At 37.4% G+C, this 20,915-nt stretch overlaps 1 protein-coding gene across 4 annotated transcripts in view; it reads right to left on the reverse strand.

Annotated features, from left to right (window-relative positions):
* FABP6 (fatty acid binding protein 6) overlaps positions 1-20,915 on the reverse strand; it is a 452,944-nt gene that overhangs the window by 421,416 nt on the left and 10,613 nt on the right. For 2 of the 4 annotated variants that reach the window (XR_011728817.1, XM_071758564.1), the window contains exons 2-4: positions 3,632-3,736; positions 2,647-2,822; positions 1,799-1,888 (exon numbers count right to left, since the gene is read on the reverse strand). Coding sequence is in view for 3 of the 4 variants with exons in the window: in XM_071758564.1 (XP_071614665.1) it covers positions 1,799-1,888; positions 2,647-2,822; positions 3,632-3,698 (333 nt within the window). In the remaining variant the exon portion in view is untranslated. Of the gene's footprint in view, positions 1-558; positions 688-1,798; positions 1,889-2,646; positions 2,823-3,631; positions 3,737-4,010; positions 4,034-20,915 lie in introns of those variants that run through there. The other 2 variants (XM_071758566.1, XM_071758567.1) reach the window with 2 other exon arrangements.

A 20,915-nucleotide genomic window follows, 5' to 3' on the forward strand; every position in this document is an offset into this window, starting at 1 on the left:
GACAGAAGCTGAATAGAGCTTCTGTTAAGTAGGTGCTTGACAATATTTGAATATACCATGTATTAGATTCTTAAATACTTAGACTAGAGAAGCATCCTTATGTGTTTTTTTGCATCTTCTTACTTCTGCATCCTGATTTTCTGAGTATTCGTCAAATCTTTAGAATCACAGAATGATTTGGGTTGGAAGGGACCTTAAAGATCACCTGGTTCCAACCCCCCTGTATGGGTGGGGACACCTTCCCCTAGACCAAGTTGCTCAAGGCCCCATCCAACCTGACTTTGAAGACTTTGAGGGAAGGGGCAGCCACAACTTCCTTGGCAACCTGTTCCAGTGTCTCACCACCCTCAAAATAAAGAATTTATTCCTAATGTCTAACTTAAATCTCCCCTCTTCAAGTCTGAAACCATTTCCCCTTGTACTCTCACTACACCCATGTAAATGAGAGAAATGAGGTAAGCATTAATGTTGAGGATAACATTACTCTGAAAAATAATTCTTCACGATTGTAATACAAGAAGAGAGTTAAAAGAATTCTGTAATAAAAGAAAGAGGGAGGAAAGACAATCAACATATTTTATTTATTTGTATTGTTTATTTTGCAGTGCAATGGATGAGAGTGGCTTTACTGCCTCAAGCAATTCTTTTGCTGGTTCTTTTGTAGACTACACCAGAAGAAGTAGAAATCTGGAACAAAGAACAAAGCAGAGATTTGGTTTAACAGTGTAATTGGAGCTTCAGTGTCACAGATGGAAAGACCTGCTTGCTGACTGGCTCACAGAACCTGTCCTTTTTTGAACCAAAATTTACCCTTTGGCATTAGACAAATCCGGAGAATAAGATTGATGTCCCTGTCAACTCAGAAATGCACAGATAAAAAAAACCTCTTACACAAAGCACAACTTCTTTTGGGATACCCTAAATATATCCTGTGTTAGATGTGGCTTCACCAAGTTATCAGGGTTGTAAACAAGTGAAATAATTTTCTCTAGAAGCAATAAATGATTGACACTACAACCTTCAGGGAGAGACTGTCCTTTTCTGATTCACAGCCCACCTTACTTCTCCTTAATCTCTGTTGCAGATGCACTCAAATGCACGTACCTTGCACGGTACGTGCATTTCCTTGCAAGGAAAATTTTTGAGATTCAGAAATCATGATGCTTGACAGTCCTGTCTGTTTTACAGGCTTTATTGTAAGTATTGTAGTTTCAACAATCTTCCAAAGCTTTGGCTTTTTGTTGATGAAATTGGATACTACTTGAAATCTAAACTGTGGGTGGGTTTTTTTGGGTTTTTTTTCCTTTGGTAAGACTAAGGAAATAGGGTTTTACAGAAATTTCTGTGAGGACTTAAAGCTAGACTTCTACGAATTAAAAAAGTTAACTTTATAGAAACACGTAAATAGTAGGTAAAAAGTTTTATGTTATTTTCTATTCTTGAGGGATAGGTACGGTGAATACAGTTAAAGACATGGTAACTTGGGAATATTTCAGTCTGAACATTCCAGTCTTTCAGCTATAAAACTATCTATTTAATATCCAAGATCTACATTTCAATTTTTTAAAAATACATGATGAAAAATTTCCTCATTTTTGGATCAAACCTGCACAAAAATGGAGATAATTACGTATAATGAAGAAGAAAGCTATTTAATATCTTTGCTTTATGTTATATAAAGGTTTTTTTTTTCCTAAACTCATAATTTGAAGCCTACTGCTCTATAGGTTTTGTTTGACTTTTTTTTTTTTTTTTTTTTTTTTTTTTTGTGAACTAATTTGGGTACCTGAGAACTCACCTCTACTAGTTTTCCTCCAGATATCTCTGCAGTATGATGGTAGTTGGGAAAATCAGCTACTAGTTTCCCATCTTCCATTTTAACAGTTGCCTGTAACAGAGTAAGGTTTAATGAGTAATTAGAGAAAGGTTTAATGTTCCCTGAGGTTTCTGGTATTTATATGATTCTTTTCACAGTGAATGAAGTAGCATTCTCAGGTACTAATTACCTGCCTGAAAGCAGCACAAAAGTCACTGTGGTCAAGTGATGTGAATCTTTACCCTGGAGCCTGAGTTTCATACCTCTGACTACGCTAGAATTTGTCTCACGACTACACACTCTGTAGCCACACCTTTATAAAATAATACAGAGCAGTTGCTACGAGAGCTGCCTCTGTATAGAAGAGGTATGTCAGGATGCTGCTATGAAGCTCACAAATAGCACAGCAGCTGACCAGCAAAACAAAGTATGTGGTTTGATCAAAAAATCAGTCTTCTCTGTATAACTAGTCAGTTGTGCCTATACTTATACTAAATAAGCCAGGAATATTTAGAGGAGAAAAAGTTTCCAAAATTACTTGCAACTTTGAGTGGTGAGACACTGGCACAGGTTACATTTCCTTGCGCTGTGACACCAGGAGATACCTGACAGTCTATCCTTATTCATTATTGGTATGTATGGTTCTGAAGCACTGGCTCTCTTTAAAACCAGATATTTTGATAAGGGCATCAAGAAATAGGGGGGAAATATTGTGTTTCTAAAATATGACAGATGAAAAAAATAATTTAAGGAAGATGTTGCTGAAACAGATTTGCTTTTTCACCCAAAATTTAAAAAAAAAAGAGTGTAGGATTAATTAATTAATTTACCTTGAACTTTTTACCACCCATTGTCTCCATGTTTGCCTCTTTGCCAATTGTAAATGTGTTGCTTGTGGTGCGGCCTCCTGGGAAATGCTGTGTCCAGGTGAAATCATTTCCATTCTGCACCACTTCAGTGACTATTTTGCAATTCCTTCCCAATTCAATCTTGTCACTGGGGAGACCTTAATCAACAGAAACATACAGTTTATCAAATCTAATAGCCTACCAGCTGTATTTGAATTAAAGCTCACTAATGGTATATTTCTTCTGACACATCAATGTCTGAGAACCTGATCTGTTTTTATGGGATTTTTTTATTATTGATATAATGGAAAATATGGGTACATCAATGCATTTGCTAAAATAAAGTTCTGGTCTAGCATTCTTTTCCTTCAGAAGTGATACACAGAATAAATGTATAGACACAAAGTATATATAAATATTTCTATTTAATATACACATGCAGATGTGTAGAATTTGATTGTATAAACTTGTGCCTTTGATTTATAGATGCATATACTTGTTATTTGCTATTGCTTTTTATTTAAATGAACACAAGCACTGAACTCAGACGCACAGACTGTTGTGTTCCTAAGAGCTTTTATGGGGTAATCTCTGAAACAGGTTTGCAAAGTCTCCTGAAAGCATTCACAAGAAGCATGTTTGGTAGGCATTTTCATAATGCATCTGTACTCCCACCAATGAATACTAAGGATAGAAAATGTGACCTTCATGATCATTATATTGCAAATGTCTTGGCTCTTCATTCTGTTTCCTGAAAAAGAAAACTACAGGACTATTTCCTGTGGCTGACAGAATGAAAACTGAAACTCCTTGCTGAAGTGCAAAGCACTATCAGTCTTAGCCCCTGTTGATCTCTGCACTTAAATAGTGCACTGACACCTGTTAAAAAAAAAACCTTTTATTTTTTTTCCAGAAAGATTTTTACAAATTTGTAGCCCTTGAGACTTATACCCCAAGATGTACTTACCAATCTTCTTCACAAATTCATCATAGTTCTCATCTCCTTCAAATTCATATTTCCCTGTAAATGCCATGTTGCCGTGGTGATGTGGCTGCTGGAGCAGAATAGCAGCTGGAACAAAGAAGAATGGATAAGTGCACATGGCTTGAGGCCCTTGTTTTTATCAACCAGCCCAAGCTGTTCAGCCCATCTATACCCACACCCCTTGGAAATAGACTTTTATGATCTATATGAGTCACTAGCATGGATGCCATTGACCTTTATGAAAACCAAGGTTATAATTCAATTATGCATCCTTGGCAATAATCTTGATAAAAGCAGAAATCAAGGACAGGAGCTTGGTTTTCATTTTAATGTATTTTTAAACTAAGTGATATATTTTTACCTTCAAGTTTTTGCTGATTTTGCCTTCAAGGTGGAGTAGTGGCAATATGGTACAATGGAACAGGGAGAAAACAGCCTCAAAACAGCATCCTGAGATCACAGCCTTGCTCTATTTAGAAGCATACCCTATATTGGTTAAAATATAAAAATAAGAAACAAGTTGTACAGATTCCTAAATAATTCTGGTAGGAGATGGACAATGACAAGATTCTGGTTAAATTACTATACCAACACATTTTATCTCCACAGAGAAAAAAAAATTATAAAATATTCTGCACTACTTAGATGCAAAGTACATTGGGTTAGTCCATGGCACCACGTTCCCAGACCTTATGCATTATCAAGGGACAAGTAGTGCTTTGTATTGTTTAATAAGTGTTTGCACAAAGTACAAAAAAAAATACTTATTTTTGAGAAGCATAGCTCTGATTTATGCAAGATAACCATTTGTTAAAAGTCAGGGAGTCTGCTGGGTAATTTAAAATGCATACAGGAGAGGTCTTATGCCTAATGAATCCATTGCCACACTCAGATAGCAGGGTTGGAAATTGCCAGCTGATGTGTGCTGACATAGCTCCACTGGCTGAGGATACAGAGCAACAATTTTTAATCTGAATAAAAACATTCCTAGGGTTTATCTGAAAATGGTGTCATAGACTGTCAACTTATTGAATTATTAAAGTAATAAATTTGGGAAAGAACAGAAAATCTGCTTTTCCTCAGTTTTATAAAAATGTGGACAAATATATGACTGTTCAATAAGCATTCTGTATGCAGAGTAGGCTCTGTTTCTTAAATGCAATTAATTTAATCCCACATGATACTACAAGAAGATATCTATTTAGAGTCAAGGAACAGATCAGAAGAAGAACAGGAACATAGACTGGGTGATTAAATGCATGGAAAACAAAGGTCCACTGAGCTTAACCACTCCTCTCCTTGGTACACTTTAAAATAATGCATTCTATTTAACCATTTCAGTATTTCTCATTAATAGAACTATCAATGCTCCACTCTGTCAGAGAATGAAACAAACTTCAGTAATGGGATGAAACCTCAGTAAAATGTTAAATATCATAGATTATGGTACATCATTACTCTAGAACTATAAAAATTAGAAGCATTGCCATATCTAACAGTTTTATTAACACCAAAATTGGCACCAAGTTCATGGTCAATTAATTCCTTAGACTGTGCTCTAAATCCTGCATCCTTTCTAATTAGTATTAATTTTTTTTCTTTTACTTACTATGCTGCTTTTTTTCAAGCAAGGTCCGTGCTGTCTTTAAGTTATACAGCTTCTAAACCTGCTACAGAATATGCAGGGCATATGAGTTCTGAATAGGAAAATTTTTCCTGTCTTAGGAAAATCTTTGCAGTTTCAGAACTTTTTCTTACAGGGATAAAATGAAAGGAATTCCAGAATAACATGCAAACTGATGGCTGAAAAATATGAAGCAGACAAGAAAAAGACTTCTAATTAAGAATAATTTTCTGACCAGAAAAACTTCAGAAAATTCCAAGTCAGTTTTTTGAGAGATTACATCTGTGGGCTGGAAAAGATCTTATCTCATGCTTACTAGTTGGGAATTTATATTATTTCTCGGGTTATTTTTTTAGCTACTTCCCTTTCTGAAGTCTGAGATAAAGTAACTCCAAAATCTTACATCTTCTGAAAGAAAAAAAACAACTTTCAAATGGAGATGTGGTTTTTGAAGCTGACAACAATTCTTTAAGTATTTGTTTGGGTGTATGCTCCTGGCAGGAAAGCAGTTTTCTAGCACAGATGCAGAAAATGCACAAGAGTGAAGCATAACAAAATCATGGTAAATTTGTAAAATAAAAATGGAACAAATATCCTAGGAATTACTGCCTTCCTGCCCCTAAACCCTTCACTCTCTTCATATTTACTCAGCTTTAAATTGTACCATGCTGTGCAGTGGCTGACTATATTGTGCTGGAGTTGATGATGCTACAAAAGCCATACCATCTGCTGTCTGCAGACAATTAAAAAGGATGTCTCCATACTTGAAACAGAAGAGAGCCACATACCTTCCCCCCTTGAACATTCTCCATGTCCTGTGATTTGCATTCAAAACACAGAAATGCAGAAGAAAAGTATGAAACTGGGGTTTCTGTATCGCTAAAAAATATTTAAGATTCAGGGAAGGAACAGAGAAACTTCCTTTGCCACCAGTGGTTCCTTTACACTTTTGATTTAAAAAGTGACTGGAAAACTATCCTGACTATCCTGCAAACATATTTGACACTTTTTTTTTTTTTTTTTTTTTAAATTAAAATACCTTTAGCTTAATCCCAAGATTGCTAAACTCAATGACCAATTATGCAGGAGCAGAAAACTGAAAAGGAAACTTTCTTTACCAGCTGAACCCAGATGCTTAGGTCCTATCTATATAAAGACAAACAGCATATGTATGGAAAACAATATATAGTTGGATGTATGTAGAAGCTTATGTTCTTACTGCTATGGTAAATCCAAGTACATACCATTTAAGCTACAACAGTGTAAACTCCATGCCATTAGTAGAGGCAAAACCCCTAGTAATTTCAGTAATGCACAGATCCAAAAATATCATTTAAAAAAACCCATCATCGAGCCTATTTCATGCATGAGAAAACTGAAACACTGAGAAAAAAGTGACCTATCAGACCTTATGATACAGTGAGTAGATGATGCAGCTTGTAAGAAGTGACTTAAAATGTCCAGTGTCCACAGGATAGAACATTAATTTAAGCATTCTTATAATAAAAACATACTAAGAAGGAAACAAGGAGGGTTCTGAGCTACCCATTACTTTCAGTCACCCAGGACTTGCCCCACTGATGTGCTGTGATTCTTGCTCTGTGTATATACTGTGTATATATAAACTGAAAGATAACCATGTCCACCCCAACTGGAAAGTAGGCAGAGGGTGAGACTGTCCCAAGGTTAGCTGAGCACTGAAGGGTCTTTGCACTGGGCTCTCAGGGTTCCAGAGGGACATGAGTAACCCCGTGAAGAAGGCAAATGAACTCAAGTCATAAACTCCTCTGTTCACATAAAACTTATTGGGGGACAATGCCATTGCTGTAGTAACATCACATGGAGCTTGGTAGATCACACTGGATAAGAAAAATGCTACAGGCCTGTGAAACAGGGAAAAGATTATCAGATTATATGAGCAGTACTTGAGCTTTTATGCTCTCTCTCTCTCTCAAGATCAAAATCCAATGACAGCTTTCTTGTGATATAAAACTGCTGACATCTACACAACTAGAATACAATACTTAGATCTGGCCTGCAGTGGGGATGTGGTAGGCATGGAGCCAGTGTGTAGTACAGCAAACTACTAATGAGTAACTATTTGACTGGGTGGGTCACTCTTGCCACAGACTAAGGGTGCATTTATTCACCTCCAAGGACTTGTATGCTACATGAGAGCTCCAGATCAGGTTACAAACATGCATCCAAACTTTAAAGGTGAAGCTACAAAGTGTTAATAAAATGTGCTTGCTCTGCAAGGATCAGATTCAGTTTTTAAAAAGTTTTGAACAACTGTGCCATCAAATGTTCTTGTTTGTGCCAAGGAGTTTTTAATGTGCATAGTGAATTTGCACCCATGTCTCTGCTCACGGTCTGAGATAAATCCTCATTTTTGTTCTGGCCTTTTTGTCTAATAAAATGTAATTAAATTTGATATTTTATTGGAGAATTTAATTAAGTAGAGTTCCACATACTGAGTCAGGATAAAGTTTATTCCAAGAATAAAGGAATAGAGGCCCTCTGACTTCACTGAAGTTATAGTCATGTGCAGTTCCTCAGGTTAGTTACCCAAGTCTCTATCTCTTCAGTTTCAGCTAAAACCCATATCCATTCAATGACCTTATACTTTGCATTTGTGCACAGTACTTGTGATTTTCCTGCCTCTTCAGAGCTCTGGATGTGTGATATTGCTTTTGCATACCTCTCCTGCAGTGGTTCTTCCTGAGTAGGCTGGGCTTTGAACTAAATGGTGCAGAGAACTCCAGAAATATCCAGTAAAAAAAAACAAAACACCACAAATCACTTATAATAACATTATCTATGTCTATGTATTTTAAATAAACTACATGTATTCAATCCATTCTAACTAGTACAACATAGAACCTGCACACTGCTGCAAACAACCTTGGTCATGTTATGCTTTTGCCTAACAGAACTCAGTTCAAATCCAACTGAATTAACAGCTACAACTGAGACCAGTGAAAAAATAAAAGATATTTTCCTGGCACAAGCTGAGAACTGTAACAGAGAAGGGCAAAATAATAAAAAAGCTTCAGGTGTAAAATCTGAAAACAGCTTCTAGAACGTGGTCATTATCTCCAGTGTACTAGACATTATCTATCATTTTCAATGGAGAAAAACGCAGCTGTTCTTCATGTAGGGCAAAGAAAATACTACTATTCTGTGGGAGATTGAGTCTGCCATCTGGTGGCCAACTGGCAGAGCCCGTATGCCCCGCAGGATGAAAGCCCACCTCACACATGGAACACCCCGAATTCAGTTCAAGAATGTCAGGTTTTGCAACTAACCCTGTGCCACAGCTGAACCTTCAAGATGAATCTCTGATCCCCTCATTCTCGAACTGTAATAAGTAGATAAATAAATGGTTATAACCAGCTTGATATTTGTCATGTTAAATGTATCACATGTATATAATATAGAAAAATGTATCAGTATTTATACAAGCACTTATCTTTATAGGTTTCATTTTGGGACACAGTTCTAAATGAAGATGATTTCTTAAGTGTTGGTTTACAGCATTACTAACAAATCATATAGTATGATTTTTGCCTTTGCTTATAGAAAAATACAAACATTTGCCTTGCTACCTTGTCAACCAACAAGACACAGGGCTGCTTCATATAGATTTAATTAAATATTATAGATCACAGGCCAAATGCTGGCTCTCCTGAATTCAGTGGTAATCAACTAGATCTGAACAAATTTCAGCATAATTTAATGAATCTAATTTTATGTGCAAATGCTATCTGAAGCAGGCTGGCATTTGTGAAGCCACTGGGTGGATTCAGCTGTCACAGAGCGAAACAAGAATAAGTGTGGGCATGCTGAGATGGAGCAGCACTGTTTGCAGACAGAATACAAAGAAATGGTGTAACCTTGCTCTGTGAGGTCTAAGGTGCACAGGCTTTTTACACTGCATTTGTCCCAATGAGTGGGAAAAAAACCCAGAACATTAATTCACAGTTGTGCTTACCTACCTCTGAAACCAGAGTCACAGAGACAGTATCAGCACATGGTAAATCTCATATTTGAATGCATGGTTTGAGGATTATAGGCAGGAAACAAATTATTAGTTACAATAAGAAGTTATGCAAAATCTCAGCACTGTATTTGAGTTTACCAGGATGACATGAGTTGCAACTGTGTGGCTGCTGCAGACAGTTAGCATTAATAAGTTGTCAATGGAGTAAAGCTCTTGTGGAAGCTTATACCCCAAGGAAAAGTTTGTCTAAAGCGAGCAGATAATTTCCCTGTCTCCCAAGTCAGCTACCTCTGATATGCAAAGCAGCTGAGTCTTCAAATGCTAGGAGGAACAGAGGGAACTTTCAGGAATCAAATCAAAAGCCTTTGATATCTACTTTCAGAATTTACTTGCCACAAAGTCATAAATATAATGCTTTTCCATTCTTTTTGTCATGTCGGAGTCACCCTGCCCTTGAATGTCTCCCAGCATGCTTTAAAGTTTATTAACCTTTCAGATGTATTGTGTAAAGCCAACTGAGATGCACTCAAAGACAAAATGGAGGTAAAGAAAGCAATTTCATTAGTGAATGATCTAGGCTGAGTGACTATCTCTGAAGTGCTTTTGGAGCTGGAACAAGGAGTATGGATTCAAAACAAAAGTAGAAACTCTCCAGTGAAAAAGAAAGTTACATTTAATGATGCTTTCAGAATGAAACTTGATGAAGAAAGCTTCTAAAATCTTAATACATCTGTACCTGGCAATTATTCACCAACTCTCCATAGTAACTGGCTAATGATTATTAATTCCTTAGGTATTCAGAGTCATAATTCATAACGAATTCAGATCCAAATTCATTTGGTGTTGATGTAATGTGTAATTCCATGGGAGTCCTATTATAATGTTGCCTTATTAAGTATCCGTTTACTATAGTACTAGGTGTTATGATTTAAAACTCTTAAGCAGTAGAAAAAAAATTACCACCAAGCTGTGGCTGAATTATTGAAAACCTTGAGCTTTCATGGAGTCCAAATATTTAACAGAAATGGACCAGCCAGCTCTAGAGGTGACACAGCACAGACTCTGTCCTGGCCCCAGCTGTAACATCCTGATGGGGTAGAAGCTTCCTAACAAAAAGAGGAAAGAAAGTATCCTACTAGAAGCTGAGAGATGGAAACATTATCAGGGGAGGAAGACAGGTCTTCCAGAATCCAGTATTTTGGGACTCCTTAATAGGAATTTTGTATTATCAGGAAAACTTCTAGTCTGTCTTTGACTAAAGACTTTTTTGTAGTCTTTGAACTGTCTCAACCTGAGGACATGTCAGTGATGCTTAAATTGCTCAGTTGATTAATTCCTAGCTGGCACCAGGGCCTGATTTGAATTAAAAATACCAAAGATAAAATGAAAAGGTATTTTCCAGCTGGATCAGTGCTCTAATCCAGTTCTTTGCATGATCACACAAACAGCTGTAATGGCATAATGCAAGTATTGGCATGGAGAAGGGAAGAAGCTGGTGGAATAGCAGCACGAGATGGCAATGCCACTGGAAAATACTCCCTGTAACCATGGTCTGAGTTATAATTTATCACCTATATTAATAGAATAAAGAAGCCCAACCTGATCACTGTAAACAAGGTTCTGGAAAGGAAAAGCAGAATATGCTCGTGCTAATTGAGCTAGTGATGTGTGCCCAGTTCTGGTTCACTGAACAAATTTTCTGCAAGCTGAAAGCTCAGTCCAAATTCTTGGAACTCATTATCTCATATTTTCTCTTCAAAGTCCAACACCCAAGTAAATAATCATCAGCCCTGGACTCAGAAACACCAAAACAACGAATGGGAGGGAAACCTGTCAGTATTTCAGCCTCTTTGAGAACTGATAGTACTCTACCCAGTTTCCTGTCTTTGTTACTGTCACAGGCAGCCTGGTATGTAAAAATCTTTTAATTTTGTTTAAATAAATGCATGGTTCTTCTAAGCCTGTTTGTACTTGTGCCAGCATTGCCCTTCTTTTAAGCAGAAATTCTTCCTTTGAGATTCCCCCAAAGTGCTTTAGAGAACATTGACAGCCTCTTTTGCTAGGGTAAATAAATCAGGCTAAGCCATGCCAAACTGTTAGACACTTCTGAAAAGACAGACACTTAATCCAATTTCAGATAACTTTTTGGGAAACTCAGGTGACTGGGACATCTAATATTTTCCAGCTCAACCATGTTTCTTTGGTACACTCCCCACCTCTCAAACAAAGACCATTTACAAACTAAAATGTTTTGGTTTCACAGGAAAATTTGTACCATCATCATCTTGTGAATATAATGGTTCTTTTTTTTTTTTTTTTTTTTCTTTCGGATTCCTGTCTTATTAATTAATTATCTTACACAAAACATCAGCAACTGCAGCCAATTCAATGGAAATGCAGACTGATAGCAAAACTAGCAACCTATTTTGATTTTTAGGCTTTAGTAACAGCTATAACAAATGACCTGAAGATTTTTGTTATGCCAGTTTTGATTCATGTAATCTGAAAATGCACAGTCAAGATAATTTTGGCTACTGGCAACTTGGCTTACACGGTAACTGATAAGATTTCTTTGAAATACTATCTTTGAGTAAAGAGCCACTATGGATTATTTTGAACCTCAATGGTTATAGTCTAAGGCAGCCAATTTTTAACAAAGTTACTAAAATGAGAGGTGTGATTCAACTTTATCTGCAGAGACATCTGATAGAAGCAAACTGAGGTAAGATACTACCACTAAATATTTTTTTTTCCATATATTTGTTCTAGAAGTATGTCACAGAAAGTAACTGTAGTTCTAATAAAGTTAGTAACTGACAACCGTAAAAGTAGGAATCACTACAACTACTCTTGAACATTATTTTCTGATTAAAACCCAACAGTCATTGCTCCCCTTTATCTACATAGCTCATGTGGTGTGTTGTAAAGATTTTATTACTTGATGGTATCTACGTGACTGTGATTGCTGACACACCAGAACAACATAGCTCCAAATGGGAGCTTATCCTCAAGGTAATCTAGTCTAATTTTGAGACTTCCATCAGATGGTTGGGGTCTTATAAGCAATCCTCAGCCATCACCAAAAGGAAGAAAAAAAGATAAATATCAATGTAAAATCAATGTGCACTGTACCTGCATTTAAAATCAGTGGGAACTGATAGCAGGGAGGAAAAGTGAATGCAATAGGCTGCTGCCACCACGCACCAGCACCACCACCAAGATAAAAAAAATCCTATTTTTTCTTAGCCACAGTGAAGACACCATGTTATTTTCCATTAAGGTACTGCAATTTCACAACTTCCTTATTTTCATGCATCTTTAATTCTGTAATGTCAGCACCTCTGCATATGGATCATCAGTGGTTACTTATGTAAATACACAAAGCTCCAGAGCTGAAGAAAGGCCAAATTCACCATTTGGCCTGCCAGGGTATTTATTCACTGCAAGGGTTACTCAGAGTTCAGTATGCATGGAATAAACACAGCATGCTGTATTAAGCATCCTGCTTTTCAGAGTGCTGCTCCCCAACCTCCATCATTAAAGTAATAGTACTGTATTTTAAATACAGATTAGGTAGTTTGCCCCAGGTCACATGAGATGGGATTAATAGCCAGAATTCCTGATTGTTAAGACAATAGACATTGATTCATGTTTTAGACATAATAGTTTTTTCCAGCACATTTCTCTGTATCTCCACCAATTTTGCTGAAATCCATTAACCTCCAGCTACTGCCCTCGTAAAGCCTGGTACTTTTTTGTGCATATAAACCCCATGCACAGTTAAATTCTGTTATTTCAAATGAGTCCGTCAGCTGCAGTTCCTGAATCTGTCAAAGAGAACATTAAATTTAGATTTTTCTTTTTTTTTTTTTTTTTTTTTTTTTTTTTTAGCACATCTGTTTTGCAGCTGACTTTTTCTTCTATTTTAAAATCATGTTTACTAGTTCCCTCTCATCTCCTTCACTCCCAAGCTTTTCCTCTAGTATCTTCTGCAGCTCACCTGAACAGAAGAGTTAGATGAAACATGCAGCTAACTGGTGAGCTAAGCAAACAAGGATTTTGTCTTAAAGAATCTCAAGGAAGGAATAAGAAATTAGTATTTAAGTCTTTTCTTATGTTAGTGCAGTGTTTGTAATGTGCCACGTTGAAAATACTGATGCAGGTTAATTGTGCAAGAGCAAAAAGTTTGAAAATGCACAAGGCAGAGAAGGATGCATTTCTTTTTTTCTAAAATGCCAGCAGAGTCAGTTTTCTTTCTATACAAGTATTTTTTTGAGCCTCCGCTATGTTTTGATGTGCATGATACAAAGTCACATCTCACTGCATAATTTACAACTATCTGAAACTGTTTACATTTCCTTAGATACATTTCACAGGACAAATAAATATCCTATTGTAGCAGAGAAAATATATCCATCCCACATGCCATTTGTTCACCATCTCTGAAACAAGCAGATCTTTGCATTTGCTTGTTAATAACTTCTTAACACATGTAGCCTGTAGTGCCTCTCTTCCAATGGTTTTAGTTATTCTTGAGTAGGTCAATAATAAATTTGCTGCTATTAACCAAAGAATACTTTGGTTATGTAAATACTGATGTAAAATTGGGGAAATGATGACATATAGTTAACAGCTGTGATTTTATCTTAAACTCTGGAATAAGCCATATTTCTCTTAAGTTTCCTTCTGGAATCAGATGGAAAATCTGGAAAACACTTCAGATCCAGAACTTCCACTTCAATGTTTCATTACTTCATGGCACCAAACCCGGTATTTTCCTCCTAAATTATATCAATGCAGTAAGGAACAAAAAAGCTTAAACAGTGACAATTGTTTATTTTTAAAAACTTCATTCCTAATCTAAACTTGCATTTTCTGAATGGCTCAGTTTGGTAACATACACAGATCACTTATTTCAGGATGGTTAAAAATTTGGATGTTAGTTCAGTGACTGGTTATGGTACCAGCCATATTGTGTTTCCTAAAATGGGAAACACTTTCACAAATCTTCATAAGGTCTAAAAACAAGTTGCACCCATATTAATGCAGGATTCTAGTGCTCAGAATTATCCTCATGATTCCCCAGGTGAGGATGCTGAGGTGGATCTAAAACCAGTCTGAATTTCTGTCAATGTTTCTGCAGGGTTAGGCATGGCCTTCCAGAGAGCACTCAGAAACGCCAGATGGAGACACCTGTGCCATAAGCCATACTGCCACCTAATGATAAAGTTTTAATTCTGCTTCTTAGCTGAATAAAGGTTCAAGTCCACCACAGATGGACTCAGTTTCCAAGACTGGCTTGTAAGGCTTAGCTGCAGCTTGTATCCTAAGAAACAGGAGATTTAAAGAAACCAAAAGTTCTTTCTGCATGATACCAGAATGTTTGTTGTGTTTACACAATTCAAGATATAGGCAGATTATTAAATGTATGGACTGAAAAATGCCACGCTGCACTTGCTTAGCAGCAACTCTTCCACCCACTTTCAAAGATCTTCTTTTTTCCTAAAAGCAGCTGATGACATTATTCTGTAAGCAAACCACTAGCATCTTTGCTTGAGTTTACTCTGTTAACAAAAGGGCTCTGTTTGGCTCCAAGTTGCTAAGGACATCCTTGCAACACCATATTGACCTGGCTCAAGGTGAGCTGCCTTCTGCTTTCACTGTGCTTGCTCTTTTTATTTGGCTTCTTTGTAGGATGCAAGATTCTTCATGAAGAATAACCCATGATAATGATTCCTGCATACAAAGACACGGATAAAGTTCTAATACACTTTTGTTGCGGCGAGCCTTCTCTTGGGGACACGGCTCTTCTTCAAGAGCTCTTTCTTCAGCCCTCTCCTCAGGCGTCCTGTCCTGTCCTGTCCTGTCCTGTCCTGTCCTGTCCTGTCCTGTCCTGTCCTGTCCTGTCCTGTCCTGTCCTGTCCTGTCCTGTCCTGTCCTGTCCTGTCCTGTCCTGTCCTGTCCTGTCCTGTCCTGTCCTGTCCTGTCCTGTCCTGTCCTGACTCCAACTCTGCTTCTGGGAGCATGCCTTTTATCTTGCCCTTCAGCCCCGCCCATTTCCGGCTGGGGCAGGCCCTAATTAGTGGGCACACCTGGGCTTAAGCTCCCAGTTCATTATCGGTGACACCTGAGGACTTGTGGTTCTCTTCTACACACTTTTATCTTGCAGCTGTCAATATCCTTTTACAAACAAGTTAGAAAGGCCAGAGGAATTGAGCTAGTACTATTCTCAAGGTTGGTAAGTGATGTCTGTGGGCCCACTACTGCTTACCACATCTGAAAATTAGTGTCAACTGCCTTGATTTTTTTTTGCTTACTACTATGCAAATAAACTTTGACAAAGTTAGTTTACCAGAGCTCCTAGCTTACTCGAAAATGTAGCAACTAAATAATAGCTTTATATCGGTAATTTGATAAGATGATAAAATTAACACAATCTTTTGAAGATATTGCATAATTTTTTAAAAAAATGGAAATCTTAAAATAATATCAAAAAGGCCACTGTCATTCAAAATACACATTTTTCTGCAGAGGAACATCATCCTCTGAGAGTATATTTGTCTCAAAAGTCCTAATCTTTGTGAAAAGATGATTCACCATAAAACCGCACCTTTACTGTTGTACAATGCCTTAAAGTTATTGCTATCTCCAGGGACTGGCATAGAAAATAAAAATTAAATTTTTCTGATCACTCATGCATAGACTGTGACACAAAATCTGAGTAGATAACGTGGATTTTAAAGCCAAGGGGAAGCTCTTTGTTTCCACTGATAATTTCAAAAAGATCAATCTGAATTTCTATACAGCTTTTCTGCAAATGGTTTGTCCTCTTAGGCGCAGTTTACACCTTGGTTTTGTGGGTTTTTTTTATTTGCACTGTTGACACACAGAGCATTACTGTTTGTAACCCAAGCGTCATTAAGAGCATTTACACCTTCTATGCCCTAACCCCTTCACAGCTGCACCACTGCCTCCAGCTTCCTCTCCTGGAAGAAATGCTTAACTCTCTTCTAAGAAATACTTACTACATTTTTGTTTCATGCTATTCTTATTCTTGCACAGAGGCTGACCAGAGAGCTAGACAGGTCTGCTTTTCCTGCCCTCTTCAGTCTCCTCAAAGCTGAAAAGCACTTTGCTCAGAAAAGATGTATAGACTATATAGGTCCCTGTATAAAGAGGTAAGGGTTGCAGAGAAGCACAGAAACACTGGGGTGGCTTTTGGCCACTGAGTGATACTCAAAAGGGTGGAAGCAGCAGGAGAGGTTTTTGCCCAGACCCTGTAATTAGGCACTGAAGGCAAGCAGAATTATCAGTGTGGGGACCTGCAGTGAGAGGTTTCCCATCTCCTTTATTCCTGAGGAAGGATGAGGAAGCTAGAACTGATATATATGGGGTCATCACAGCACAAAAAGTCAGGAAGAGAAATGGCTTGAATCAGCTTCATAGTATCTTGCTGCTGTGCACTGGACAAGCTTACAAGCAGGAGACTGGCAAGCTGAGAGCAGGAGTACAGCTCCCTCTGCTCAGTCACTGGGAACTGGAATCACAACTGAAATAGCAGAGAACAGCAAAATCCTTTCAGTACTAATATTTTTCATCTTGTTTGAGAAAGAATCCTCCTAAAACAATGGTATTTTTTGAAAGGTTTGTTTTTTTCTGGTCAGTGCCTTCTCTTTGAAGTCATTGTGACCTACATACAGACATGATCCAAATAAAAAATTAAAGAGAAAGAAAGCTTTGTGTGACATTGTTTGGCTGAACCAGCTCTGGAGTTTCTGTGGCCTCTGTATTATTTTTTCACACAGGGTCAGATACAGCTTTATGTCATTCTTATTGGGTTGGTGGTTTTGGTTGGTTGGTTTGGTTTTGTTTTTTCCTTAAGTATCATAAATGAATGTTTTAATATTTCTCAAAAATAATTAGAGTTTACCCACTGAAGGTGACATCGATGGACACACTCTTGCTAGTGTTGTTATCCTGATATCAAAAAAAAAAAAAAAAAAAAAAAAAAAAAGGGGGAAAAAAAAGGAAAAAAGGCCAGAGTTACTGTGAGTTAATGTTACAGCTGAGCCATAGTAACTGATACACTGGTGCCCTTAGTGGGTTGCCAACATGCAGTACAACATGTTACCTTAAATCATTTTTACCAGGACACTTTGATGAGGTTAGGATGGCACAAGAAATTATTCCAGGGATAAGGAATCCAACTCCTGCTATAACTTACATTTAAATCAAGATTGGTAGGACCATTACTACCTGATGACTGCTCATTAAGCCTAGGTGAGATAAATTTGGTAGTGAGCTCAGCTCCCAGTGGCTGAAGACTTGCTGCAAACTGATTTCATAGCACAAAGGTTTATTCCATTTGGAATAACTGGGGTTATGGACTGATCTCTGTCTGTCTGAATCACTGGCAGGAAGCAGAGTTGTGCTGCCATTTCAGAACATGCAGTTCACTGCCATAGCTGGCACCACTTTGACAAACACAAAAATAATCAAGAACTGAACTGCTCTAAAGGAGCCTCTGGTTTATTCTTTGTCCCTGCAGGTCAGGGCTGTATCTCACCAATAAATACAGCAAGAGGCACTGTCAGACACCTGCACTCTGGGTATAAACAGAAAAGTGCAGATCCAACTGCTGTCAGTCTGGCACCTTTCACTAGCCCTGCATTACTCAGCAGTCAGCAGACAACAGGCATTTCAGCACAGTGAAGGAGAAGCAGCTGGCTAGAGGATGAAGGAATAGAAAGAAGTAATTAGACTATTGTAGCTATCAAGCAAGCCCACATCACTCTTACTTGTGCTTGTGGGTGCAAGGCCAGCTCATATTCACCTTTGCTGCTGATTGTTTTTTTGACAGAAATTGCTCCCTAAACAGCCATATTCAGTGATTATTTGTCTCCTTCCTTCTTCCTCTGATTACAGCCAGACAGGGATATCCCTGATCCGCATAGAAATGAATATTTAAAAAGTCAGTGCTGTCCTCAAAGGAGCCTGTGCACCATTAGGTCTCCAGATTTACTGCACTAGCAAAGAAGACTGTAATAATGAGGTAGCAGCAATAGGCTACAAATGGGAGGAAAGACATGAAAGAGAAGGATTTTGTCTTGACACATGCCTGACTGTAAATTAAAATTTTCATTGAGGTCCCACTTTTATATCAGGAATTGTCACCAAATTGTTTAACCACAGTCACAGAGCCAACTCTGTATTATAGTAACTCTTCTTGACTCAGCAAGAGTCAAGCACACACACTGTATTTCACCTATGATCATGAAAAGCTGGGAAGCACTGCTATAAAAAATAAAGCATATTTAGGCATGACTTTTGATGTGTTACTGTGTTATGTTAAGTCCTCCTGCTTTCTATTATCTCTTCATGAGTTTTCCCACAGGTAACAGCAGTTTGTGCAAAACAGTAGCTATATACCTGTTGTATATGACGGCAGCACAGATTTTCCTAGAACTATTGAGAGAACAGTTATTAATTGCAATATGTCTATGGAGGCTGATACATTCGGCAACAAAAATGCTATGGATGTGTCACAGCCTCACCACCTGCCTTCAGAGCTTCAAGTCCACTGCCTATTTCCATGTTTTAATTATCCTTGTCTCCCCTCAAAACAATGTTCAAGTCCAAGGTCAAAACTATTCCCTTCTGGGTGCATAGCTTTATATTAATCCAAGAACAATAATAACCAGCATAAGGATCAGTCCATCTTTCCTCCACACTCATAGCTCTTGGACCTCTTTTCTGGCCATTTACCAGCTCTTCTAAGAGAATAGCCTTGAAGTCCAATTATTCTCAGCCTTGACTCACTGGGTGGACCTTCTCTCTCATTGAACCATCTACAATTTTGTGGTTGCTTTATGCCCATAATGACTGTCTCTACTTGCTCAGCTCTCTGAACTGACTCATTTTTTCCATCATCTGGGAATGATTCAAGAGCTTCTTTAAGCTTGACCAGATCTGACTCACCCCGGGTGACTTCAGAAATTAGAATCAAATTGACATTGTTATAGAAAAAGCAACACTACAGTCAAATTGTAGCTAAAGTCTCTCTAGTGATGTGACAAAGAATCCCTGGCCTCCAATCTGAATGTAGAAGCAGTATTTATCTGCTCTATCACTGATCTAACCTTGCATCAGTGAGCCAATAGGATTTTATTCTGAGGAACAAACATGAGTACCATGAATCCCTTTTATATTAAATTTATGCTAGAGAGGGAAAACCCCTTGGAATTATAAAAATATATATTACAAGTAAGTTCTATTATTAAAATTTTTAAAAATGCTACAATATTAAATACAATATATGATGATGCCATTAGTGAGACATGCAATTTCTAGGCTTAGGTTTTGAAAATAACTGTGTGGGGTTTTTTCTGCTTAGTTCCATTCTGTTCAACATTTGATAAGATGCTATTATTGTCTATGAGCTATCAATGTTTCTTCATTGAAAAAAAATCAAATGAAAATTCATACTGGAAAAGAAGTAATAGATTGAATTTAGGTTCAGAAAAACAGTGTGCAAATCCTAAAGGAGCAAAACTTAACCTGTCTACAATGTCAGTGCAGCACCTCATCAGCTAAGGCTGTCAATGCCAAATGGCTGCAGTCTTTACTTATTTCAAGACCTTAAGGACTTAACTTTTTGCATGTGGGGAAAAAATTACTCAGAGTAATGCTAAAGTTTAGATAGGTAGTTTTTTCTTCTGGAGCCATCAGTAGTTTAGACATCTAACCCATAAAAAACCCAAAACCAACCAAACAAAGAAACACAAAACCAACAATAACAAACCCAAAACAAAACAAAAAAAATCAAACAACTCTCTCTTTTTTCAAGACAGCATCAGTGAAAGTAATTTCATAGCACAGTGCAAAAGAATAACCACATCAATCATAACAAAAATGTAGCAAATCAGTAGTATCTCCTAATACATCTTCCTTAAAGGCGTGGAGGATGCTTTGTGACAACTGATCATATTCCAGTTATTAAATTTTAAACAAAACTAGTTTTTACATTTTGTTTCTTCATCTCAGAGAATATATGAGATTTTCTCCTTCCTTCTTTTGTCCCTTCCCTTGTGCTGCTAAGGTATTTGGCTGCTTTCATGCAGAATCCTGACTGCAACTTCTCTGTTATCATTAAGAGACATCATTATTTAATTCTCTTAATTCTTTTAGGACACACACCCTTGCATTGCATTACATGACTCACCTGACATCACTATAACCTATCTACTACCAAAATGTGTCACTTGACAGGATACACAATGAAATTTAAGTTTCATTTCCATACAATTTTGTCATTTGAATGGATGCCAAAGCAGAACAAACTGACCACTCCTATACACTAGGTTGAAGCACAAGAAGTGGTGATAGGACATTCAGTAAACATAACACCCAACCAACACAGAAATCCATGACAAGGAGGTGAAAGTAATACTGAATACCAGTGCTGCTCCAATATTAATTATCTAGACTGCAGGCCACAAGAATACAAAGAATGATCACCTTGTAAGAAGGGTAGCATGTTGCAGTTTTAAATAATTCTCAGTCCCCATAAATAGCATGACATGGCACAGTTAATGTGTTTTTCTAAGAGGTTTTCCTCTCTTTTTATTCTATTAGTTAAC

This window comes from Heliangelus exortis, chromosome 15, assembly GCF_036169615.1.
Source record: "Heliangelus exortis chromosome 15, bHelExo1.hap1, whole genome shotgun sequence".
Classification (NCBI taxonomy): domain Eukaryota; kingdom Metazoa; phylum Chordata; class Aves; order Apodiformes; family Trochilidae; genus Heliangelus; species Heliangelus exortis.